Source organism: Phyllostomus discolor, chromosome 7 (genome assembly GCF_004126475.2).
Source record: "Phyllostomus discolor isolate MPI-MPIP mPhyDis1 chromosome 7, mPhyDis1.pri.v3, whole genome shotgun sequence".
NCBI lineage: Eukaryota > Metazoa > Chordata > Mammalia > Chiroptera > Phyllostomidae > Phyllostomus > Phyllostomus discolor.
In genome coordinates, this window is record NC_040909.2 from 107191767 (window position 1) to 107214782 (window position 23016).

The 23016-nt window shown below is 36.7% G+C and overlaps 1 protein-coding gene across 2 annotated transcripts in view; it reads left to right on the forward strand.

The window, feature by feature from the left end:
• The window catches only part of TMEM67 (transmembrane protein 67), a 53031-nt gene extending 30739 nt beyond the window's left edge, over positions 1-22292 (forward strand). The window contains exons 17-28 of one of the 2 annotated variants that reach the window (XM_028533976.2): positions 1165-1263; positions 1518-1604; positions 2950-3049; positions 3144-3283; positions 4724-4864; positions 7966-8046; positions 8519-8635; positions 16446-16562; positions 16676-16780; positions 17347-17449; positions 20443-20585; positions 21032-22292. In XM_028533976.2, coding sequence (XP_028389777.1) covers positions 1165-1263; positions 1518-1604; positions 2950-3049; positions 3144-3283; positions 4724-4864; positions 7966-8046; positions 8519-8635; positions 16446-16562; positions 16676-16780; positions 17347-17449; positions 20443-20585; positions 21032-21112 — 1314 coding nt within the window. In that variant the 3' untranslated portion in view covers positions 21113-22292. The remainder of the gene's footprint in view (positions 1-1164; positions 1264-1517; positions 1605-2949; positions 3050-3143; positions 3284-4723; positions 4865-7965; positions 8047-8518; positions 8636-16445; positions 16563-16675; positions 16781-17346; positions 17450-20442; positions 20586-21031) is intronic. The other variant, XM_036031249.1, reaches the window with a different exon arrangement.
• The last annotated feature ends 724 nt before the right edge of the window (positions 22293-23016 follow it).

Here is a 23016-nt window from a genome sequence, read left to right on the forward strand (position 1 = left end):
CTAGATGGAGGAGAAGGGTTCCAAACTAAGACAAAATCAGGAAGTGGCTCTAACTTTCTTAGATGGTTGAAGATGAGAAGGGTTGAATAAGACAAGGGCTATTAGGAATGGACCAAAAGTTAGGTGTCTGGAAGTGGCCACAGTTGTTTAAATGACCTTTGTGTTATGGGAGAAACCCAAAAACTCAATTCTTCTCACCAATGCAATAAAGAATTACAGATCAGCAAGTCTGTTAGCATGCAAGCAGGGTTTATTAGTGATCTCTTCTCATGGAAGAGAAAGGGCCTAGTTAAGGGGGGTGGGGGTGAAAGGAATAGGTTCAGGGCAAAGCAGGGAAGGACAGCCAAAGGCTGGGGTGGCAGGCGCACGTGTGGCAGGAGGCCAGATGGCCCAAGGCTGGGCGGCCACAGAGTCTAGAGCACCAAGCCCCCAAGAGTCCTTTGTTCTGAGGACTTATATAGTTAGTGGGATGGGGTGAAGAAGTTACATATTGATCTACAGGTTAAAGGTGCTGTCAGCTTTTCAGTGGGGCAGGCTGGCATGAATACCCAAAGGTGTCAATGGACTTCTTCCTTTGGGCGCTATGGGCCCTTTCCGCCTTTCAGTGTTGGGATGAAAGCAATTTCAAAGGCTTTCTTTCCCAGATAGTGGAGACATACATAGAATATCAAGGGCTGCCCTCCTCCCATGTTAGCATAGTGTCTCTTGTGGTACTGGAACAACTGTCAGTATTACCGGACCAGGCTCAGGGCTGCTGAGTCAGTGGGTGGGACATGTCTCCCTCCTCCCTGCCTCGGTTTGCTCTGTCCTACCTGACACATGCATACAAGAAACAAGGCTGCAAGCTTGAGAAACTGGTAGATAATGTTATTAAAAGTAATAATATAGCCCTGGCTGGCGTAGCTCAGTGGATGGAGCGCAGGCTGGGAACCAAAGTGTCCCAGGTTCGATTCCCAGCCAGGGTACATGCCTGAGTTGCAGGCCATAACCCCCAGCAACCGCACATTGATGTTTCTCTCTCTCTCTATCTCTCTCCCTTCCCTCTCTAAAAATAAATAAATAAAATCTTAAAAAAAAAACTAGTAAATTGAAAAATAAAATTTAAAAAAAGTAATAATATAAATATATTGAGTCTATAACAGTTATACTCTTCTTAAATTGCAGGCAGTTATGAAATTCTTGATATACTATGCTGGTGATCTGGCCAATGTATTTCTTATCATCACTGTGGGAACAGGCCTTTATTGGCTTATTTTCTTCAAAGTAAGTGATTTTCTGCATTTAACCTGAATGTCAGTGCCTGAATAACTGGTAAGAGTTCTTTATAAAGGAGCTGTTTTTATTTGGGGATATTTCTGATTAAGAGTATTGAGGCAAGTGCTAAACTCACCATTCCTTGAGTGTGTGTGTTTGTTGAGAGCATTACCACCTTCCTCTTTCATGCTTTCTTTGGGCTGTAAATGCTGCTTAGTAGAACCCTTTTATGGTTATAGCTAATGGTGTAATTTTTGTCATAGGCACAGAAGTCTGTCTCTGTTTTGCTACCAATGCCGGCTCAGGAAGAACGTTTTGTTACTTACGTGGGATGTGCTTTTGCTCTGAAGGTAGGTTTCAAAGGACAGGTTAAAGCGTTTAAAAGGTCTGCTAATGAACTTGAAAGTCTTTACAATTAAAGTACTTTCAAAATCTCTGGTGTGGAATTTAGTTTGATTCTGAAAGAAAACATGAACTATTCTATTTTATATAGGAAGTCTACTTTTTTGTATAATAGTTCATTCTGAAAATCTGGCTTAAGTAATTTTTCCCAAGAAACCATAAATATGTTTGAATTAACATGAGTTATAGCTAATTTGATAAAAATAGTATTTCATTATATGACTTTCTTCTTTAAAGTCATTTAAAGATGCATTCACAGCAGGGGCAAAATGCCTTCAGGCATGAATTTTGTCTCTGTTAATTGAGAGTAAAAGGTACTGAAGTCTTAGAATTTGTTTTCTGTCTCCATGTTTCTTTCCTCGCCTTCATTGTTTGCCGATGTGCATAAAGCTCTTTGCATGCCTCTGTGGTAGATCTGATCCCACCGCGTTGTGACTGTTACCTGCTTTTCTCATTGATCTGTGAGCTCCTTGAGGAGAGGAATCATCCCATATTTAGATTTTTATCCTTTGTTTAATTAATAATGTGTCTACTAGGAAGAATGCCCCAGTTTAAACATATTACTTCTATAAATGAAAAATATGTGTTTCAACAGCACATTTTTTAAATCAGAAATTTCAATACCAGAAATAAAGATACTATAAAAGCATCGTAAAATTTAATTAGAACAAGTAAATTACAGTGGAAAATGTCTTTACTTATAAAAAGAAGTCAGGTGATCTAGAAAACAAAGTATATATTTGGAAACCTTGGGAAAGAGAGTAAATTATTCAGGGTCCTTCTGTGTGGAGGGGTCAGTATATCTCCTTTTTTCATGCTCTTATTGCAAAGAAAGATAGAAGAAGGGAAGGTGAAACATTATGTGCATAAAAATTGTGTGAATTTGCCCTGGCTGATGTGGCTCAGTGGATTGAGCATCGGCCTGTGAACCAAAGGGTCGCTGGTTCACTTCTCAGTCAGGGCACATGCCTGGGTTGCAGGCCAGATTCCCGCCCCCCTACTGCCAGGTGGGAGATATGTGAGAAGCAACCACACATTGAAGTTTCTCTCCACTTTTTTCTCTCTCTTCCCCTCTGTGTAAAAATAAATAAATAAGATTTTTTTTAAATTCTGTGAATTTGGTGATTCCGTGTTATTTGATGAGCACCTAGTGATTTCTAGTGGTATAAATTTGTCACTTGTGAAAGTTATATATTTTTATCACTGCAGTATATTTATTTTTAAATAATTAGTATTGGTTTCATAAGCAGGCTTAATGTGGATGCTTTTGGGTGTTTTGTTTGTCATTCTCAGGCTCTGCAATTCTTGCATAAACTCATATCCCAGATTACCATCGATATATTCTTTATCGATTGGGAGCGACCTAAAGGAAAGGTTCTTAAAGCTGTTGAAGGTAACTGAAATAACCATTTGCACCAAAATTCTGTTGCTACCCTTGCAGAGCAAAGAAGATGAAACCCCTTTATTCATTTTATCTCCCTGGCCAGGTGAGGGGGGTGTACGGAGTGCCACCGTTCCTGTAAGCATATGGAGAACATATTTTGTAGCAAATGAATGGAATGAAATTCAGACTGTGAGAAAAATTAATCCACTCTTTCAAGTACTTACTGTCCTCTTCTTTTTGGAGGTATAAACTATTCGGCATAATTATATGCAACTTATGAGTATCTCATAAATTTTTTTTTGGAATGGTTATTGGTATGAGATTATTTCTTTTTTAAAAAATTATTTTATTGTTCAGTTATTGTAAATGTTCATTGAATTTAATTCCAGCTAAGTTTTCGTGTCAGCAGAAGACTTTTGTGAAGGTTGTAATATTGTTCAAGTCATTAAAAAAGGAGCGGCTTTTGAAAAATCATGGTAAAATATACATAACATGAAATTTACAATCTTAACCATTTTTAAGTATACATTTCAATAATGTTATGTAAATTCACATTGTTGTGTAAACTATTTCTATAACTCTCTTCATCTTGCAAAACTGAAACTCTGTACCCATTTAAACAACTTCCCATTCTCCCTCTCCCCAGCCCCTGAAAACCACCACTCTATTTTCTGTCTCTCTAAATTTGATTACTCTATCTAGGTAAGAAGTGGCTTCTAAACCATTGATTTGTAGTGAAATTCCCTGAGAAAGCTTTTGCAAAGTACCTATATCTCGCCTCACCTCCTAGAGATTACATTTGATTCACTAGCTCTGAGGGAAGCCCAGGTATCTTTTTTTGAAAAAAACCCCTTGCTGTATGATTCATATTTTCACTCCTGTATTGGAACCACTATTATAAAGTTGAAGTTTTCCAACAAGTTATGTTGAACACCTACCATGAACAGTGTTGTATGTTAAGAGCTAAATAAGACACAATGAATGAGTAAATGATCTTTATGGTTATTTCATGGATCTGGTTGGAATTATTAAAGGGAGTATTCAGTACTGTATATGGGACTGAAATATGGAAACAGTTTATATGAATAACAGGTTTTCTCAGGCATTATCAACACTTTGTCTCTCTTCCTTTTGCCATCTTTTCCTCCTTTTTCTGCCTTTTTTCAAGCAAGGAGAATATGTGTGTCTCTAGGATATATGAACAATGTCTCAAAATTTTATTTATAGCATTGTTTTTTAAAGCAGAAGTTTATATTCAATTAAGTTTGGAAAACAATGTGTTTAATAAAGTCATGTAGATTTCTTTACCATAAAAACACTTGCATAGTGCTTAACATGTTAAAGTCTAATGAAATGTTGGTTTTGCAATGGTAGTTTACTGAAGAAAATTTTATTCTTGTAACAGAAATTTTGGGCTTTGTCAATGTATATGATAATAAGGTAGTATTTGGCCCTTAATCATATTAAAGAGAATACCAAATAAAATAACTAAATATTTTGTTTTCAGTGCTTTGTAATTAAAAATACTGAATAATTATTTTATCTAGATTTTCTACTGTTTGAGTGAACTTAAATATTTTCATTTTTTAAGGTAAGGAGTAGGGAGCAGTATCTTATTTTCACACTAGACAAGTTTTCTTCATTCATGTCTGTTTAAACTATTATTTTTCCTTTTAATTCCAGGTTGTGGGATTCAAGAACTTAGCATTAATGGATCCATCCTCTAGTCTTTCCAGAGACCCACTTAACTACATACCTCCTTACAGCCGCATTTTGAGATACGCAGTGTCTACTGCTCTTTGGCTAGTGATTGGAATAATACAGGTAACGAAATTATACTTCTAAGCAACATTACCTCTCTATATTTATAATTGTTTATATAATAATTATCCTCAAACATTGACCACGTTCCAATTTCTGTTAGTAAGAGCAACAATAATGATAGCTAATTCTTACATGATGTTATAATCCAGGCACTGTTAATTGCACTGTACATACTAACTTTCTTAGCCTGCCCTCCCTCCCTTCCTTCCTTCCTTCCTTCCCATTCTTCCTTATGCTATTACAGTTGTCCCAGTTTTTTTCCCTTTGCCCCTCTCCACCCAGTACCACCCACTCCTTCCAATGATGCCCCCTCCTTTGTTCATGTCCATGGGTCATGCATATAAGTTTTTTGGCAACTCCCATTTCCTACGCTTCCTTTTATAACTTTCTTAATCTTTGTAGTAGCCTTCAGAGATGGGTTCTGTTAGTAGCCCCATTTTACAGATGAGGACCCTGAGGCACAGAGAGGTTAAATAGTTGCCTAAGGTGATACAGTTTAGAGGTTTGGCAGAACTGCAGTGGGAACCCAGGCAATCCAATTTCAGAGTCTTATCAACAGTGGGGCTCTGAAGTCGACAGTTTTCTAGTCATGTGATGAACTCCTTGTTTAGTTTATAACTACATGGTGGTTAATTTACCTTTAGTATTTTTCTTTGAAATATAACTTAATACTTATTTCTCACTCAGATTGCCAATACTCCTTATAAAATTTTCTTTGAAATATTTATTAAAATAGCTGAAACTAAAAATAGCAAATCTTCCCAGCCTCAAGTCCCATGGCTCTAGCAGAGGATTTTTGTCTATGCTTACTTCTTTTATCATTTAAAGCTTAAAAAGCAAACTATGAAAGAAAAGGAATATCTGCACATCTTTCTCTTGCTTCCAGACATTCCCATGAATGGAAAGAGACTTTTTGTTTGATTAAAAATTTCTTTAACTTTTAATTAAGCAAATAAAGATGGGAGCTCTAGAAAGACTAGGCTAAACTTCCTGTAACCTGGGAAACAAATGTCTGCCTTAAAAAGGCTATTGAAATCCCAGAAGCTTCTATTCTTAGGTCACAGACTGCCTGTGACCTAAGGCATTCTGTGACCTAAGAATAGGATCTTTAAATTTGTATTTATTTAAATTGGTAGGACTTGTTAAAGCAGGACTAGCTTTTAACCTATGGCTAGACGTGGTGAGGTATGATAGTTTGACAGAGAAGGAAAAGAAATTACAATTTGATTTAAGATAGGATCAAGAGCATGGAGGTTTGACATTTATCATCAGTAGAAGAGAAAATATTTTGTTTTGTGCATTTACCAGTGTAAGTTTTTGTGAATAAACCAGATTCATCTGGACGCACACAATTTAAAGGGATAATATCTGAAGCTTTTCATATTTGGTTGAGCATGATAAAAATAAATAACTAAAATAATCGTGTCTGAAGCAAAAGGGACTGTCTCTCTCTCCGGAGAAAGGGGGGCAGAGGTGGGCAGTGCAGGGCCAGCAAGGTGGCTGATCTCAGACCTGGAAGCCGGTCGTTCTCTGCTGCTCAGGACTTTATCTCTGAGGTCATCTCATGGTCCATAATGGCTGATGGGGTTGCAGGGGCAGGCAGGTGGGGGCCCAGGGGAAAAGAGCTCACCCTGTCCACTTTAAGAGCCTTTCAGAAGTGCCTTTCAGCACCTCCTTGGCCAGAACTTAGTCACATGACCACAGCTAGCTTTGAGTGAGCAGTGTGCCCATTTGAAGAAGGGGTCTGTCACTAAGGAGAAAGGGAAAGGGATTGTTGGGGAAGCAGCCAGCAGTTTCAGGCACTGACCTCCTTTGTTTCTCACTCTCATTCTGATAGGAAGGCATTTCCATGGACACTTTCTGAGATTATCAGTGTTTATTCCTCATGGATCTTAAAGAGTTCCCTTAACAACCTGAGAGTTCCATAAATTCGACTGTACAACTTTTCTTGATTCTCATCATATTAGGCTTCATTGTTTACTCCTTTATTTCCCTGAACTCAGCTTCTTCAACTTTTAAGTGGTATCCTTTAATTTTTAAACTTTAAATGTTGATGTTTTTCATCACCTTTAAAGAGGTTTAAAAAATATGTACATAGAGTGTTTAGGGAAATATTTTCAGTAATCAGCTGCCGTTTCATTTTATTTTTTCATTCACCTATTTGGGTACATGTTATGTACTAGATACTATGCTGAGCTCAAGGATATGCTGTAACACAAACACATTACAAATTGTGACAAGTGCTATGAAACGCATTGCAGAAAGGTGAGACAGCAAAAGATGCTGAGGGGAGTGGGAGTTAGGAATGGCAGACGACCGAGTCAGCAGGGACAGCTTCAGATTGGGTGGTTAGGTGGTGTTATCTTTCTTTGAAGCGCATGGAAGGACTACAGTGTAAACTTCTCTGGCTTATAAAACTTCCCTTTGTGTATTGCTATTAATCCTAGAAAACACTTGAAACTATTCCATTTGAATATTTAAAACATTATCTGTAGTTGAAATAGAACACTTAATACATGCTTTTTATGTGCTACTGTGTCAGAGATTATTTGCAAACAGCAGCTTTTCTAATGGCTTTTGGAATTTAGGAATGGGCAGGACTACAGAACAAGACATAAATCTGGCCATTAATACACTGGTTTATCCTAAATTTTAAAAGCACTTTTCTTTCTTCCTTCATGTTTGTCCTATCTTGTTTTAATGATACAGAAAAAGTTTTTAAGTGTCGCATGTTCGATTCCCAGTCAGGGTACATGCCTGGGTTGCAGGCGATGACCCCCAGCAACTGCACATTGATGTTTCTCTCTATCTCCCTCACTTCCCTCTCTAAAAATAAATAAATAAATAAATAAAATCTTTTTTTTTAAAGTTTTTAAAATACAGATATACTCCATCAATGAATCATACATAACACGGTTCCAAAACCTTCTTCGTTTGACAGAAGAATCAGAGATGATAAGTAGCATTTTATCCCGTAGGACCCATTATAGGCCACTGTGTTCTTGGTGGGAACTTCTTTTGTCTTAAGATACTATATTGTGGCTATAAAAGAAAATTAAATCTTAAAAGCTAATAAGCATGAACTTGGCTTAATGTTTCAGATCATGTTCTTTGCTGTCTTTTATGAGAGATTTATAGAAGATAAAATTCGACAGTTTGTTGATTTATGCTGTATGAGCAATGTAAGTACTTTCTGTCTTTATCTTGCAAATGTTATTTTTCCCTTTTTAAAGGTCGTGAGTACATTAAGAGAAGCTCTAAAAGTGATTTGGTATAATTGGATTTCAGTCCAATTTCCACTGGTTGTTATTTCCAGAAATAGTTATAATGAGCTACAAGTTAATATTTACTGTCTTAGTTTTTTTCATTTTTATTTGCAGTTTCTTAATTATGAATTCCTTATGCCACAAAATAGTTCACTCAGCTGAGAAACGCTTTCACATATAAATCCTATTTCTTCCTTTCTTGGGAAATATCTTCCAGCTCTTTTCCATCTACTTTTTAAATAATAACCGCATTATCCTTTATTATTCTCTTTATGTATTTTCCAAGAATTCAACCCTCATTTTGAAAAGAAGCAATGTTAAGAAAAAGTTAATTTTTATTGTTTTGCAGATGAGTTGCTAATTGCTTCTTATTCTTCTCTTTTTATAGATATCAGTATTTCTGTTATCCCACAGATGTTTTGGATATTACATTCATGGTAGGTCAGTGCACGGGCATGCAGATACTAACATGGAAGAAATGAATATGAATCTTAAAAGAGAAGCGGTATGAATGTACTTTACATCTTTTTATTGTTACGTCTATTTTGTTGTTGCTGCAATAGTAAATGGGATTGTTTTCTTAATTTCCCCTTCTGATAGTTTATTATTGATGTATAAAAATGCCACCAATTTATGAATATTAATTTTTGTATCCAACTTCTTTGCCAAATTCATTTATTAAATCTAGTTTTTTGGTGGAGTCTTTACGGTTTTCTGTGTACATTATTATGTCATCTGTGAATGACAGTTTTACTTCCTTCTAATTTGGATGACTCTTGTTTCTTCTTCTTGTCTGATTGCTGTGGCTAGGACTTCTAGTACTCTGTTGAATAAGAGTGTGAAAGTGAACATCCCTGTCTTATTCCTGATCTTAAGGGAAATACTTTTAATTTTGTCCTGTTAAGTCTGATGTTGGCTATAAGTTTGTCACATATGGCCTTATGTTAGGTTTGTTTCCTCTATTCCCACTTTTCTAAGAATTTTTATCAGATATAGGAGCTGGATTTTGTCAAATGCTTTTTCTGCATATATTGATATGATCATGTGATTTTTATCCTTCATTTTGATATATCATGTTTATCGATTTGTTAGTATTATACCAAACTTGCATCCTGGAATAAATCCCACTTGATCATGATGTATGATCTTTTTAATGTGTTGCTGAATTCAATTTGCTAATGTATTTGTTGAAGATTTTGGCATCTGTGTGCAACAGGGATATTGGCCTGTCATTTTCTTCCTTTGTAGTATCTTTACCTTATTTTAGAATTAAGATAATGCTGGCCTTATGGAAGTCTTCTCTCCTATTGAATTTTTTGGAATAGTGTGAAGAGGATAGGTGTTAATTCTTTGAATGTTTGATAGAATTCTCCACTGAAACCATCTGGTGTGTAAAAAGTATCTTCTTATAATTCTTTGTATTTTTGTGATGCTCACTGTTACTTCTTTCATTACTAATTATTTGAGTCCTCTCTTTTTCTTGATGAGTCTGATTAAAATTTTATCTTTTCAGAGAATCATCTTGGTTTCATTGAGATTTGTGTTATTTTTTTAATGTCTATGTGATTTATTTCCATTCTGATCTTCATTATTTCCTTCCTTCTACTTGCTGTGGGATTTGTTTGTTGTTCCTTTTCTGGTTCTTTTAGGTGTAGAGTTAAATTAGCTATTTGAGACTTTTCTTGCTTCTTGGCGTAAGCCTGTAATGCTGTGAACTTCCTCTCTCGGCTGCTTTAGATGTGTCCGTAGATTTGGGGTTGTTGTGTGTTCATTTTCATTTGTTTCCAGGTAATTTTTTATTTCTTCTTTGATCTCATCGTTAACCCATTCATTGTTAAATAACGTACTCTTTAGCCTTCATGTATTCGAATGTTTTTCATTTTTTTATTGTAGTTGATTTCTAGTTTCATATCATCGTGTCAGAAAGGATGTTTCATGTAATTTCAATCTTCTTGAATTTGTCGAAACTTATTTTGTTTCCTAACATGTGGTCTTCTTTGAGAATGGTTCATGTGCACCTGAGAAGAATGTATATTCTGCTGTTTTGGAATGCAATGTTCTGTAAATATCAATTAATTCTATCCAGTCCAATCTAGTGTGTTGTTCAAGGTCATTGTTGCCTTACTGATTTTTTGTCTGGGATATCTATCCACTGATAACAGTGGGATGTTAAAGTCCCCTAATATGATTGTATTGCTGTTGATCTTTCCTTTAATGGGCACCAAGGTTTTCTTTTTATATTAAGGTGCTCCTGTGTTGGGTGTGTTTACAAGGGTTATATCCTCTTTTTGATCAATCCTTTTAGTATTATGTAGTGATTTTGTCTCTTGTTATGGCCTTTGTTTTGAAGTCTATTTCGTCAGATTAAATATTGCTACTCCAGCTTTTTTTGTTTCCATTTGTATGGAATATTTTCTTCCTTCACTTTTGGTCTGTATATCTTTTGTTCTGAGGTGGGCTCTTGTAGACAGCAAATACATGGGTCATGTTTTCTTATCCATGCAGCTACCCTGTGTCTCTTCATTGGAGATTTTAATTCATTTACACGCAAGGATATTATTGATAGGTACATATATATTGCCATTTTATTTGCTATACCTATGTTTATCTCAATTTACTTTTTTTCTTTCTTCTTCTTAAAGCAGACCCTTTAACATTTTTGCATTATCGATTTGTTGGTAATGAACTCCTTTAGCCTTTTTTTTCTTTTGGTCTGGAAAGCTCTTTAGTTCACCTTCAATTTTAAATGATAGCCTTGCTGGGTAAAATAGTATTGGTTGTAGGTCCTTGCTTTTCATGACTTTGAATATTTCATGCCAGCCCCTCTAGCCCAAAGAGTTTCTGCTGAGAAATCACCTGACAGTTTTATGGGAGCTCCTTTGTAGGTAACTAATTGTTTTTCTCTTACTGCTTTTCAGATCCTCTCTTTGACTTTACCCTTTGCCATTTTAATTATGACGTCTTGGTATAGGCCTCTTTGGGTTTATCTTCATCGGGACTCTCTGTGTTCCAGAACTTGTATGACTTTTTTCCACCAGTTAGGGAAGATCTCAGCCATTATTTCTTCAAACAGGTTCTCCATCCCTTGCACACTTTCTTCTTCCTCTGGTACCCATATGATGCAGATGTTGTTATCCTTGATGTTATCCCAGAGGTCTCTTAGACCTTTCCTCATTTTTTAAAAATTATGTTTTCTTTTTGATGCTCTGCTTGCATGCTTACTGTTATCTTGTCCTCTATATTGCTGACTTGATCCTCTGCTTCATTTAATCTGCTGTTGAGTCTTCCTAGTCTTTTCTTCATTTCAGATATTGTAGTTTTCATTACAGACTGGTTGTCTTTTATGGTTTCTGTGTCCTTTTTAATGTTTACTATCTCTCTGTTTAAGTCCTGACTGAGATCATCCATTCTTCCCCTGATATCCTTGAGTGTTCTTGTAACCATTGTTTTAAACTCTGCATCTGGTATTTTGGTTGCTTCCATTTCATTTAATTCTTTTTCTGGGGATTTTGCTTGTTCTTCAATTCAGGGCATATTTCTTTGTGTCCCCATTTTGTCTTTATGTATCAGGTAGTTCTGCTGTGACTCCCAAACTTGTTTTCATGGTTTTATTATGAAGGTGTCTTGTTGGGCTCAGTGGAACAATCTTCTAACTCACCTGAGCTCCATGCTCCAGGAATGTTTCTTTAGGTTATGTGCATCCTCCCATTGTAGATGAGTTTTGAATGCTGTTGGCCCTTTCGCAGGTGGAGTTAACTCTTCAAGCTGGCTGACTATAAGGGTAAAGCTCAGTCATCATGTACGAAACACCATGCAGGGGCTGCTTGAAGGTGCGGTTGTACCCAGCAGGGTCTGGTACCTGTGAGAATCCCCCCTTTGGTGTGGTGGTTGTATGGCTAGTTGGGTCAAGCTCTGGTGTGATCTGAAGCCCACCACTGGTTGTGCTGGTCCTGGGTCCAACACCAGTTGGGTATTGTGTAGCCAGCCTTAGGTTTTCTCTCCAGAGCTACCATGATGTTCACTATTTGTGGCTGCATCTGCTGGGCCCGGGTGTGCATGAGAGGAACCAATCTGTGTATAAGGCTGACCTTTTTCAGATTAAAGCTGGGGGTGGATCTGTGAAAGACCGTGGTTCCCTGAGGTCTGCCACCACTGGTCAGCTACTCCACCTCCCCCTGAGGATGCCTTGTCTTTTCCTCCAGAGCCTTCCAAAGAAAGACTAGAGAGTGAGCATAGGCTGGCCACAACTCACAGACTTTTTTACTGGTTGTGAGCTCAGTAGGTTGGGGGTCAGGAGGATGGGGATAGCGGGTCCCCTATTTGGGGGTCACACAGTCAAGCACACGATGAGGGGAAAGTGGCCCCTACTCCAGAGCTAAACCACTCAGTCTCTGCCGGAGTCTCCAATGCTGATTCCTCAAGAAGGGGCGTCTAGCTGTCTCCTCTAAAGGAGCAAGGTCTGCCGGACTGAGCCACTGGGCTCAGGAGGACAGATCAAAAGAGTTTCTGGTTGGGAGTGATGCCCGCTCAGCCTGCAGTCTCAGACAGTAGCTTCTGAGGGACTCACTCTGAATATTCCAGCTCTGAGGCACTCTCCCTTTTCCCCACAGAACAGAGCTCAGCAGGGCAGGTATCCGGGACTTGGCTGGGTAGATCCACACAGTCTCCCATTGTGGGTAGTACCCACAACAAGCCTGTAGGAGAGGGGCAGGCACTTCTTCCCCTTCCCATGTTAGCACAGGCTGAGCTCACCAGTACAATAGGAGCAGTCCCTCCATGATGTAGCCACACAGCCTGTCACCTGCCCATCTGATTCCCAGACAAAATCTCCCCTAGGGGACACACTCTGAAAGTCCCAGCTCTGCATAGCACTCTGGTCCCTCTACGCAGCTGAACTTAGGAAAACAGGGCTAGCTAAGTGATTCAACAGGTGGTGTGGCGGTGTGCTGGCTGTGCACTTGAGATGGAGGAGACCAATCCCCTTTCCAAGGCCACACAGTTTAGTCACTGAGTCCCTTCCAAGTGCCTCCCCAGAAAAAGAGAGCCCGAGAGGGTACTGCTGGGTGCAGCCAGTGGACCCCTCCACAGGACCCAAGCATGGCAGAGTGGCCTTGCCACAGTTCGGACTGGGCAGTGTACTCCCCAGGCTGGTGCTGAAACAATAGGAGCACTTGTCCCTGAGAATGCGGCATCTGGGCCTGCCAGGTGTACTGAATGCCCTGATTTTCACGTCTAGATACTCTGTGGGGTCCTCTTCCTGTCTTTATTGCTCTGGGTTGGGGATCCCCTCGTAGGGTTGAGACCCCACACTCCTGGGGTAGGGAGTTTTGCAGCTGCACTGTCCCTTTGGCTTCTCAGCCACTGTACCTGGGTGCAAATGCTAGCCCTTTCCACAGCTCCACTCTTCTTACCTATCTCTATGTGCCGCTGCCTTCGGTAAATCCTTGGTTTTAATATTTCAGTTTAGCTAGGCTTGACTTTGTTATTCCAAATGACTGCAAGTAAAAATCACCATTTTGTAGTGGCTAATGGATTAATCATATAGGCTACAATCATCAATGGATGCTAAAACAATCAACTGAAAGTAGGTGGAATTTTATAGTGAAGAATCAGGTTGTCATAATGTAAACACACTGGCTCAATCTTACTACAGGTAAGAATTAGGAAATTGACATGTACTTCCTGTTACAACACAGTGCAAAGTACATGTCACCCATGAAATATTCTTGCCTAAGGAAATTGAACCTGAATATAATCAAGTCTCTAGATCTAAACTCTAGGTTACAAGAAATACAGGGGATAGAAAGGAAAATTACATAATACCACAGGAAGCCATTAGCCAGATCCAGAAAGTAAGGTGTCTCACAGGACAAATGACCCAGTGTCTCCAACAAATCAAAGTCAGGAAAATAAAAGAGGGAGTAGTCGTGGAGGTGGTGGAAGAACTGTTAGATAGTAAGAGAAATTTAAAAAACAAAACAATGAAATACAGTGCAATGTGTTGAGAAGACTCTGGCTTCTAATTCAAACAAATCAACTATAAAAAAATGGGAAAATCTGGAAGATTTAATGAACCAAATATTAAATTATATTAAGGAAGATTAATTTTATTAGGTTGTCAAAATGGTGTAATGGCTTTTCTAAGCACCTTGTTAGATACACTTGAAACTAGTACCAATAAAAATTGAATGGAAATCATAATTGAAAAATAATTTTTTTTTAAAAAAAGACCTTATTAGAAATACATACAGAAGTATTTAGAAATGAAATGACATGCTTTCTGGGGTTTGTTTGAAAAGAGAAAGAAAAGTTGGAAGGATAAATGAAATAAAATTAGTAAATAAATACCTAAGAGGACAGTGCAAGAGGATTTATTGATAAATGGATTACACCTATGACTTGTCAGAATTTAACACATGATAATGACCTCTCAAACATGATTTATTTAATACACTTAACTGGATCAGTTGGCTAACTACTAGAAGTCATACCTAGATTGAAAAGTGAAATGTAAAATATTAAACTATAAAAATGTAGAAAAGAATATTTCAGGTTGGGAGGTAACATTGTGAGCATAAAGAATAGAAAGCATCAGAAAGGGAATATTCATTGATTTTACTTTATTATTATGGAACATTTACACACCTGACAATCATATGAATAAAGGACATGGGTAGATTTGAAAGTCATGCAAGCCTGTAAGCAAACACTACTTTAAAACCTCAGTGGAAAAGTTACAAAAAGATTTTTAAAAATACATAAAAAACAGAAGAGACTGATAAACCTCTAAAAATGTTTAGCTCATAAATAATCAAAGAAATGAATGTAAAAATAACATTTTTGCCCTCTACACGTTAGCAAACTTATTTTAAAAAAGAAAAGTCATTACTTATCGCATCACGGGCACGGTGAAATGGGCATCTGTACAAATACTGGTCTCAGGATAAATTTTCATGAACCTCTTGTGGAGTATTTGGTGATGTATACCAACAACTTTTTAAAAGTTTATCATCTTTGACTCACTGATTGTATGAATCGAACTGAAGGAACTAATTAGCAATGTGAATAGCTAATTAGGTTCAGGATCTTCATCGCAGTGGTTAGTTATAAGGGCAAAAACATGTAAAAATGAGAGAATATTGAATAACCTGGTTTACCTGTACAATAAAATCTTAGGTAAACATTTAAAATCATGTTTTATAGAATATTTGATGACATGGAGAGTTGCTTAGGATATAATGTTAGATGAAAAAGAAATCCATATGATCCCAATTTTATGCCATCTATATACACATCTAGACGAAGGACTGGAAATGAAATTCCTGTCCCTCTGGGTGTTGAGGCTATAGGTGGTTTTTTTTCCTTTTCTTTTTCATGCCTTTTTGTATTTTATAAATCCTCTACAGTAGCATGTGTTTGATCAGGGGAAAAAACCCTGTACATTTTTTGTAAAAAAGAGACATTTACTATATGTAGCTTTCTTTTGGTCTGTAGAAAACTAAATGTTATGCTTGCAGATTACTTGTAGACAAAGAAGGAGAATATTAAGCTCTAGAGGAGGCAAATAAGGACAAGAGAATAGAGGCAAGAGGACTTGAGCTAACCTTGAAGCATCGATGGGACTTGGCTAGGGGGGTGGGATAGCGGAGAATTTTATATGTTTATTGTGGTTGGGGCCATGTCAAGGAGACCTGAAATGGGTATCTGATCCATACATTAGCTGTTGGGTCATATATCACTATCTTATTTTGGAGTTGATTCAAGAAGTGCTTTAAAAGTATTTTTAAACAACAGTAAATAAAATAAAATAAAATCTATTGAATATTAAAAAATAAAAGTAAAATTAGTTATATTAAAAAATAAATTTAGAAAACAAAAGGACTATTTGTATGTATAAAAATAGTTAATTCTAAGACTGGACTCTTTGAATGCATTAAATAGCAATAAAGTTAATCATAAAGAAAGCAAAGAGTATCAATATACAATGAACTTAATATGGTTGAGTTCATTTAACCATCCTGTTTTTGAAAACCAGGACAAAGTAAGGGAGATGAGATAGAGACCTGCGATGGATTTTGACAAAACAGAAGTGAGTCTAGAGGAGAATGGGAGCCTTGTAGAAAAGAATATTTCTTTTGATAAGAAATATCAAACCTCCTGATAAGGTTAGAATCTCTTTGTTTCAAATATGGTTTCAGTAAAATTTTAGTTGGCTTCTGAATTTTGTAATATGTGATACCAATTAAGAGAAATTTTTTTGAAACAGGTGGAATTTTTATAATGTTGATCTTAATTTAAATCTTTTAACTTCTCAGGAAAATTTGTGTAGCCAGAGAGGTTTGGTTCCCAACACTGAGGGTCAGACTTTTCAGATTGCAATTTCCAGCCAGATGCGACAGCACTATGACAGAATTCATGAGACGCTAACCAGGGTTTGTATAAAATGCAATTATAGTATATTTTGCCAATAGTTCATGTTGTTTAAACATTTAAATGCCAAGAATGTAAGACATTTGTATTTATTCTTGTCTCTTTTTTCCATTAGAAAAATGGACCTGCTAGACTATTGAGTTCATCAGCAACGACTTTTGAGCAGAGTATAAAAGCATACCACACTATGAATAAATTTCTTGGCTCTTTCATCGATCATGTATGTATGTCAGCATTTATATAATTTAAGCTAGAATCAACATGCAGCTGCTTTTTTTTTTAAAGTTAGCCAGGAATGTCAGTTATTCCTTTAGTCAAGCAAGGCGGCGGACTTAGGAAACACCCCACTTTCTTTGCTGTCCAGATTAATGGACTGTGGCTTAAGAATAAATTTAGGTTATGTAAAAGTAAAATGAAATTTTATATATATCCATTAGCATATTGGTGATTACCTCAAAATATGTCTGTACTGGAATTTTGTTAGCCAGTTCCCAAAACCTTACTGTATTACTTGTTATAGAAATATGTTATGCTATGGTTATATTCCTGAAAAACTGATTATAAATTAGTTGTATGTGTAGCCCCAAGTACTACTAAGGGCATTTAAATATTAAAATATTCCTGAGAGAAGTCTTGTTATAAAGTCCAGTGGAGTAAATTCAGTCTTTTTGAAGAACAGGTTTTTTTGTGTGTACTATTCTTTTTTTGTTTTCTTTTGATTTTTAAAAAATTGGGAAACATTGATTTCACTGCTGTTTTTGAAATGACTGTGGCTTTCTATACTAGGTTCATAAGGAAATGGACTACTTTATAAAGGATAAATTGCTTCTTGAAAGAATTCTTGGAATGGAATTCATGGAACCAATGGAAAAAAGCATCTTTTACAATGGTATCCTTCAACTGCCTTTGCTGAACTTGATTACTGGTTTCAAAGTTTGAAAAGAAGTACTTGTAGTTATTGATTTTTCTTTTGATTTTATAATTTTATATAAAAAAGAGGAAACATAATGAACTTTGTTTCATGGAATTATAATAGTTTTCTTTGTTCCATTTTACCATGTCTTGTAGCAAGAAACAAATACGTAAAAGATAATTCTTCTATAGGAAAGTAAAAAAGCTGAACTTCAAAAGCAATGGCACACATAGAAGAGATAATCAAACACGTAAAATTCAGATTTTATTGGAATGTTCATTCAGTAGCAAACTTATGGAACACTTGGAAGATTAACACTTGACTGATTTTTAACATTTAATTTTCATTTTATCCAAATTCCTAAAAATCGCAGCTGTGATAGGATTTGACTAAACATGATTTTTCAACCATTAAAAAGGTGATTTATGTATGTGCCACCTTTAATGTGACTGATAAGCTCTCACATGGCTTAGTAAGAATGGAAATGGCATAACCAATGTCCTGGCCTAGATGTCACTTACCCATGGCATCACTGAGTACCACATCTGCACCAGTCCTGGCATACACAGTCCAGTGGTCTCTCCATCAGCAGCTTGTTTAGTAGACTGTGCAAGGTAGGAGGTATGTGCCCGGGAGAGGGGAGAGATGCTAGAATAGATGTCTGCAGGCACAGCTTACAATGGGCACAGAGCAGAAAGCAGAAAAGCTAACCAGGCATGGTTGAAGCCAGAGAAGCAACATGGACAAGTTTCAACTGGGTCTTAAAGATGAGTGGCTGTCGTCAGACAGAAGGGTCAAGGGAAGAGAGGCAAAGACATTTTGTGCGGAACGGGAAAGGGGCAACGTGCACTTAGGAACTTTGTGGCTGAAGCCTTGTATGAAGTGGGACACGGTGAGCGAGAGTGTGTGAAAGATACAGAGGGCAGAGACCCAGCCCTGAGAAGTTAGCTTTATCCCACAGAGCAGTTGTTTCCAAGAAGTTTTTAAATTTTCATCCCATAGGAGGTATGCAGGTTAATCCATGGAGATATGAGAAGAAAATATTAAAATGTTTACATGTATATTTGCAATTCCATCATTTTTAATTTATACTTTTAAAAATGTATAATGTGTACAGTAGTAATTAACTAAAAAAATATGCCCCTTCCGGATGCAAAGTTCACATTTTATTCTGGTAAAGATGCATGATGAAAACAGTTTGGAAACTACTGTTAATGAACATAGATGTCATCAGAAGGTCCTAAACAGAGTTGATACGCAAATTGGAAGAATTATTCTGGGAGCAGTGAATAGGTTAAGGTAAAGACAGAACAGTGTAGTTTTTAGTCTTCTGGTGTCAGATTCAAAATCCAACTCTTCTATTTTTGTGAACTTTATGTACCCTTTCTGAACTTTAATGCCCTCTCTGTGAAATTAAGTACAAAGCTCTAAAGGTTTTTGGTTTTTACACGTGTTACCTTGTATAAAGAACCTGGTATGTACCAGTATCTGGTATGAGTGGGCACCCAGTAAAGTGATGTTATTACTCCTTCCAATAACAATACAGTCATCATCATCTTCTTGATTTTTATCAGGAGATGATGAGAATATGAACTAAGGCGGTAGTAATGCGGTAAAGAAGGAAGATTACATTTAATGCCAGAGGTCTCAGGGAAAAAAGTGGTAGGAGATAGAGGGTCGTCAAAAATGACGCCAATTTCCACCTTGTGTGACTAGGTGGTTGGTGGTGCCTCTCACTGAGACAAGGGGTGAAGATAAAGGACCAGGTTGTGAGGGGAAGAGGATGAATTTAGTTTTGAATATGTTGTGTCTTGAAGTATTTTTGAGGCCTTTAGGAAGAGATGTCCAGTAAGGCATTAAATGTAAGACAATGGGTTTTAGAAGGAAGCAAAGGCACACGGAAGCTGGGGCGTCTCCTCAAATGAGGTGATCGTTGGAGCAATGGCAGTGAAACATCACCAGGAAGAGCACACACAAACACACACACACACACAAGTGCACGTCTTATAAGGATATAGCATAAAGGGCAGTGAATTTTCACAAACTGAATTTGTCCCTGGAACTAGCACCCGGAACAAGAAAGACCATTACCAGCACGCTACATGTCCCTTGTAGGAAAGAGCTCCTGAGTGGGTGTCGTGGGCAGTGTCAGTGGTCCTCTGGGCCTCCCTGAATGTGTGTGTCCTTGTTTTTCCTCCTCCTGGTAGAAGGGTCTGTAGCTTCCATCAGACTCTTAAAAGGGTGTGTACATCCCCAAAAGGACCAACCTCTCCTTGTAAAGTGTGAAGAGGTTTCAAAGCAGAACCTTAGAGGACTATTTGAGATACAAATTATAGCATACTGTGTATCATTCTTGTCCTTGATGGTTTTGTTTTGCTTTCTTAACTCTGAGAAGTTATCCTTGAGCTATATTAACAAAAAAAAGATATTCATTAACTGGTCTTTGAAACGTATTGACAGTATACTTATACTACTAGCAATTACCAGTGGAGTTGGTGTGAAGTTAAAACTGAATTTTAGCCCTGGCCAGTGTGGCTTAGGGCTCACATGGTTGGAGCATCATCCCATACATCGAAATGTGGTAGGTTTGATTCACTGTTAGGGCATGTACCTAGGTCATGGGTTCGATCCCCGATTAGGGCACATACGGGTGGCAGCAACAGATCAAAATTTCTTCCTCCCTCTCTCCTTCCCTCTCTCTATCTCCCCACCCCACCCCACCCCCCTTATCACACTCCCTTCCTTTCTGTCTAAAAGCAATGAAAAAATGTCCTCCAGTGAGGATAAAAAAAATTTTTTTAACTGAGTTTTATGAGTAGAGTTCCTTAACTAAACTTTTCAATTACCAAATTTTAATGTCCTTTGTTTATTTTTTGTAAGCCGTAAAGTATTATAGATAGTAACAAGTTTTTTTTGTGCTGTTTTAAGTTTCTAATTTATATCTTATAAATTGCTTTTTTTTAAAATAGATGAAGTTTATTCTTTCAGCAGTGTTCTGTATTATGGAAATGAAGCCACTCTTCTTATTTATGATCTGCTGTTCTTCTGTGTCGTGGACTTGGCTTGCCAAAATTTTATTTTAGCAGCCTTCCTCACATACCTACAACAAGAGGTAATGCTTTACATTTTTTCTGGGTTTCTTTGAAAAGAACTGTGTTGAAAGTAGATAGTTATTTTTATAGCACAAAGTAACAATGTTGACTTTCACTAGGGACTTGTGAAGGTTTAGAACCCTACCAAAAACAAATGACATTTCAGCCAGTGTCATTCCACACTCTCAGTCAGGATCAGTGAATTACTGGGGTCTGTAGAGGGCGTAAGTTGCTTAGGCAGATGTGAAAGGAATCCAGTAGGAAGACACTTACGTGGTTCATCTCCTAGATGCCAGATGTGAGCAGCGATTCAAGTCCCAGTCATGCTCTGCGCCAGATGCCAGCTTAACGGAAAGGCGGGCGCTGGAGGTCTAGCTCAGGGCTAGTTTAATTTAGGTATTTTAATAGATTTGCATATTCAATTTATGTAATTTTATAATTCTGAATTGTTTTCATTTTTTCCCAGATTTTTAGATTTATCCGTAATATAGTAGGACAGAAGAATTTGGCATCCAAAACATTGGTGGATCAAAGATTTTTGATTTAATTTATTAAATAGATAACTGAAAGACTCAATATAATCATGGCCAAAAAAAAAAGGGCCATGATTATCAGGTTAGTTTGCTATATATTTTTAAAACTTGTAATACAAATTATTCTATTTTTATTTGTTTTTAACTCCCAGAAAGATTTTTTTTATCATTTGTGGATACATTACTTGTTTTGTGAGCATATAATATGATATAAAGGAAAATACTGTTCTTTTATTATGTATAATATTTAATTCGCCACCTTGTAAAGTAGCACTGACAATAGGGAAAAAATCTAAATGTTGCTTTCAGCATAACACTTTAATGATAATCAAAACAGTCTCCATCATTTGTCTCTGTAGATTATTTGTTAAGCTGGGATTTGCCTGCATATTTTTCACATTGAAAAGATGATTTGATGCCAAGTTTAAGCCTAGTTTTCATTTCAGTATTTACTTGTTTTACATATTTTATGGTTAAATAAGTACTGAAAAATATTTTAAAGTTTACTTAGAAATTTAAAATTGTATATTGCCGACCCAACTTGCCTCATCTTAATTGCCCACCCTCTTTAGCAGTAGACTAATTCAGTATTGGATTAACAGGCATCTCAAGACTTGGTACATATTCCTTCCTTTGTGTGCTTATATTATTAGGTTAGTATACTCTTCATGAAATGTCATCTACCTTTATTAGCTACAATGTGTGACATTTTACCAATGTAGTTTTTTATGCATTTTAAATTACTTAACATTTAAAAAGCATTATCAAAGTTTTGCTCCTCTATTATGTTTAAAGATTGTAAATAACAAACTATAAATTTATTATGTTATGTTGATGAGGTGATTTATTGAAAGGAAACTTAGGCTTCCTAAGTCAGTAGGCTTATATTTTTTTAGGTTAAGGGAAAAATATTAGGACCCAAAATATACTTAATGTAAATTCTGAGCCATGCAGCTAATAATTTTTTACTATGTGATTTTTTTACCTGATGCTCTTTAATAATCCTTTTTATTATATATTCTGTACTTGAAAGGCACCTCATATCAACATTTCAAGTATAATGATCATTAACCCCCAAACCAGCATTTCTTACTGTCTTCTATAGTAATAGTATGTAAATACTTTAATGTTATGTAAATATTGTTTATATTTTTTAATTTAAAATATAGAATAAAACATTTGGTGTTTCTGTTTCCTGTTTGGTTAATTTGTGTTTCATGAATAGCATTCACAAATAAGTGCAGCATACTGGGGCAGCCGTCCCCAGCCACTGCTGAAGGTGAATCTTACACATTTCCCTGAATCTTGAGAATTGCTGAGGAGAAGAAGGGAGGGCTAATAAGTCGACTATTTGAAACTCTAGTTTCTGAAAGGTCGCATTGTAGGAATCCCTTTATAAAAGTTGCAGACATAATATACTAGCCTGGATTTTTTTAAAAACCACCTGCACAGAAGCATATGAAAGATATTCAGCTTTTATTCCACATATAAGAAGTTCATATTAGTGTGACTGTTTTTTTAAGTGGACATTTCAAAAACAATAGGATCAGTTGACTCACCTGCTGATAAAACAGAGAAAAGACATTTAAAAATCATTCTACACTATTTTTTTACAGTATTTTATTTGGTTAGATACAGAAAATTGTGTTCATATGCTGTTGACTCCTTTGTTCACATTGCTATAATTTAAATTTTGTGATCACTTGACTAATTTTCCACAGAGTTTTAATCTCTTGTCTATTTCTGTACCACCAACTCATTGTACTTTTTTTATCTTGTGTTCCCAATTTTACTGATTAGTTAGAACCATTTGATAAATCTCTTCGTCATTTCATAATGAAACATCCTCTAGATTCACCTGCAAGTTGTTTACAAGCTGCTGTGTGCTTCGTGTCCTCCCTAGAAGCACAGGCTCCTA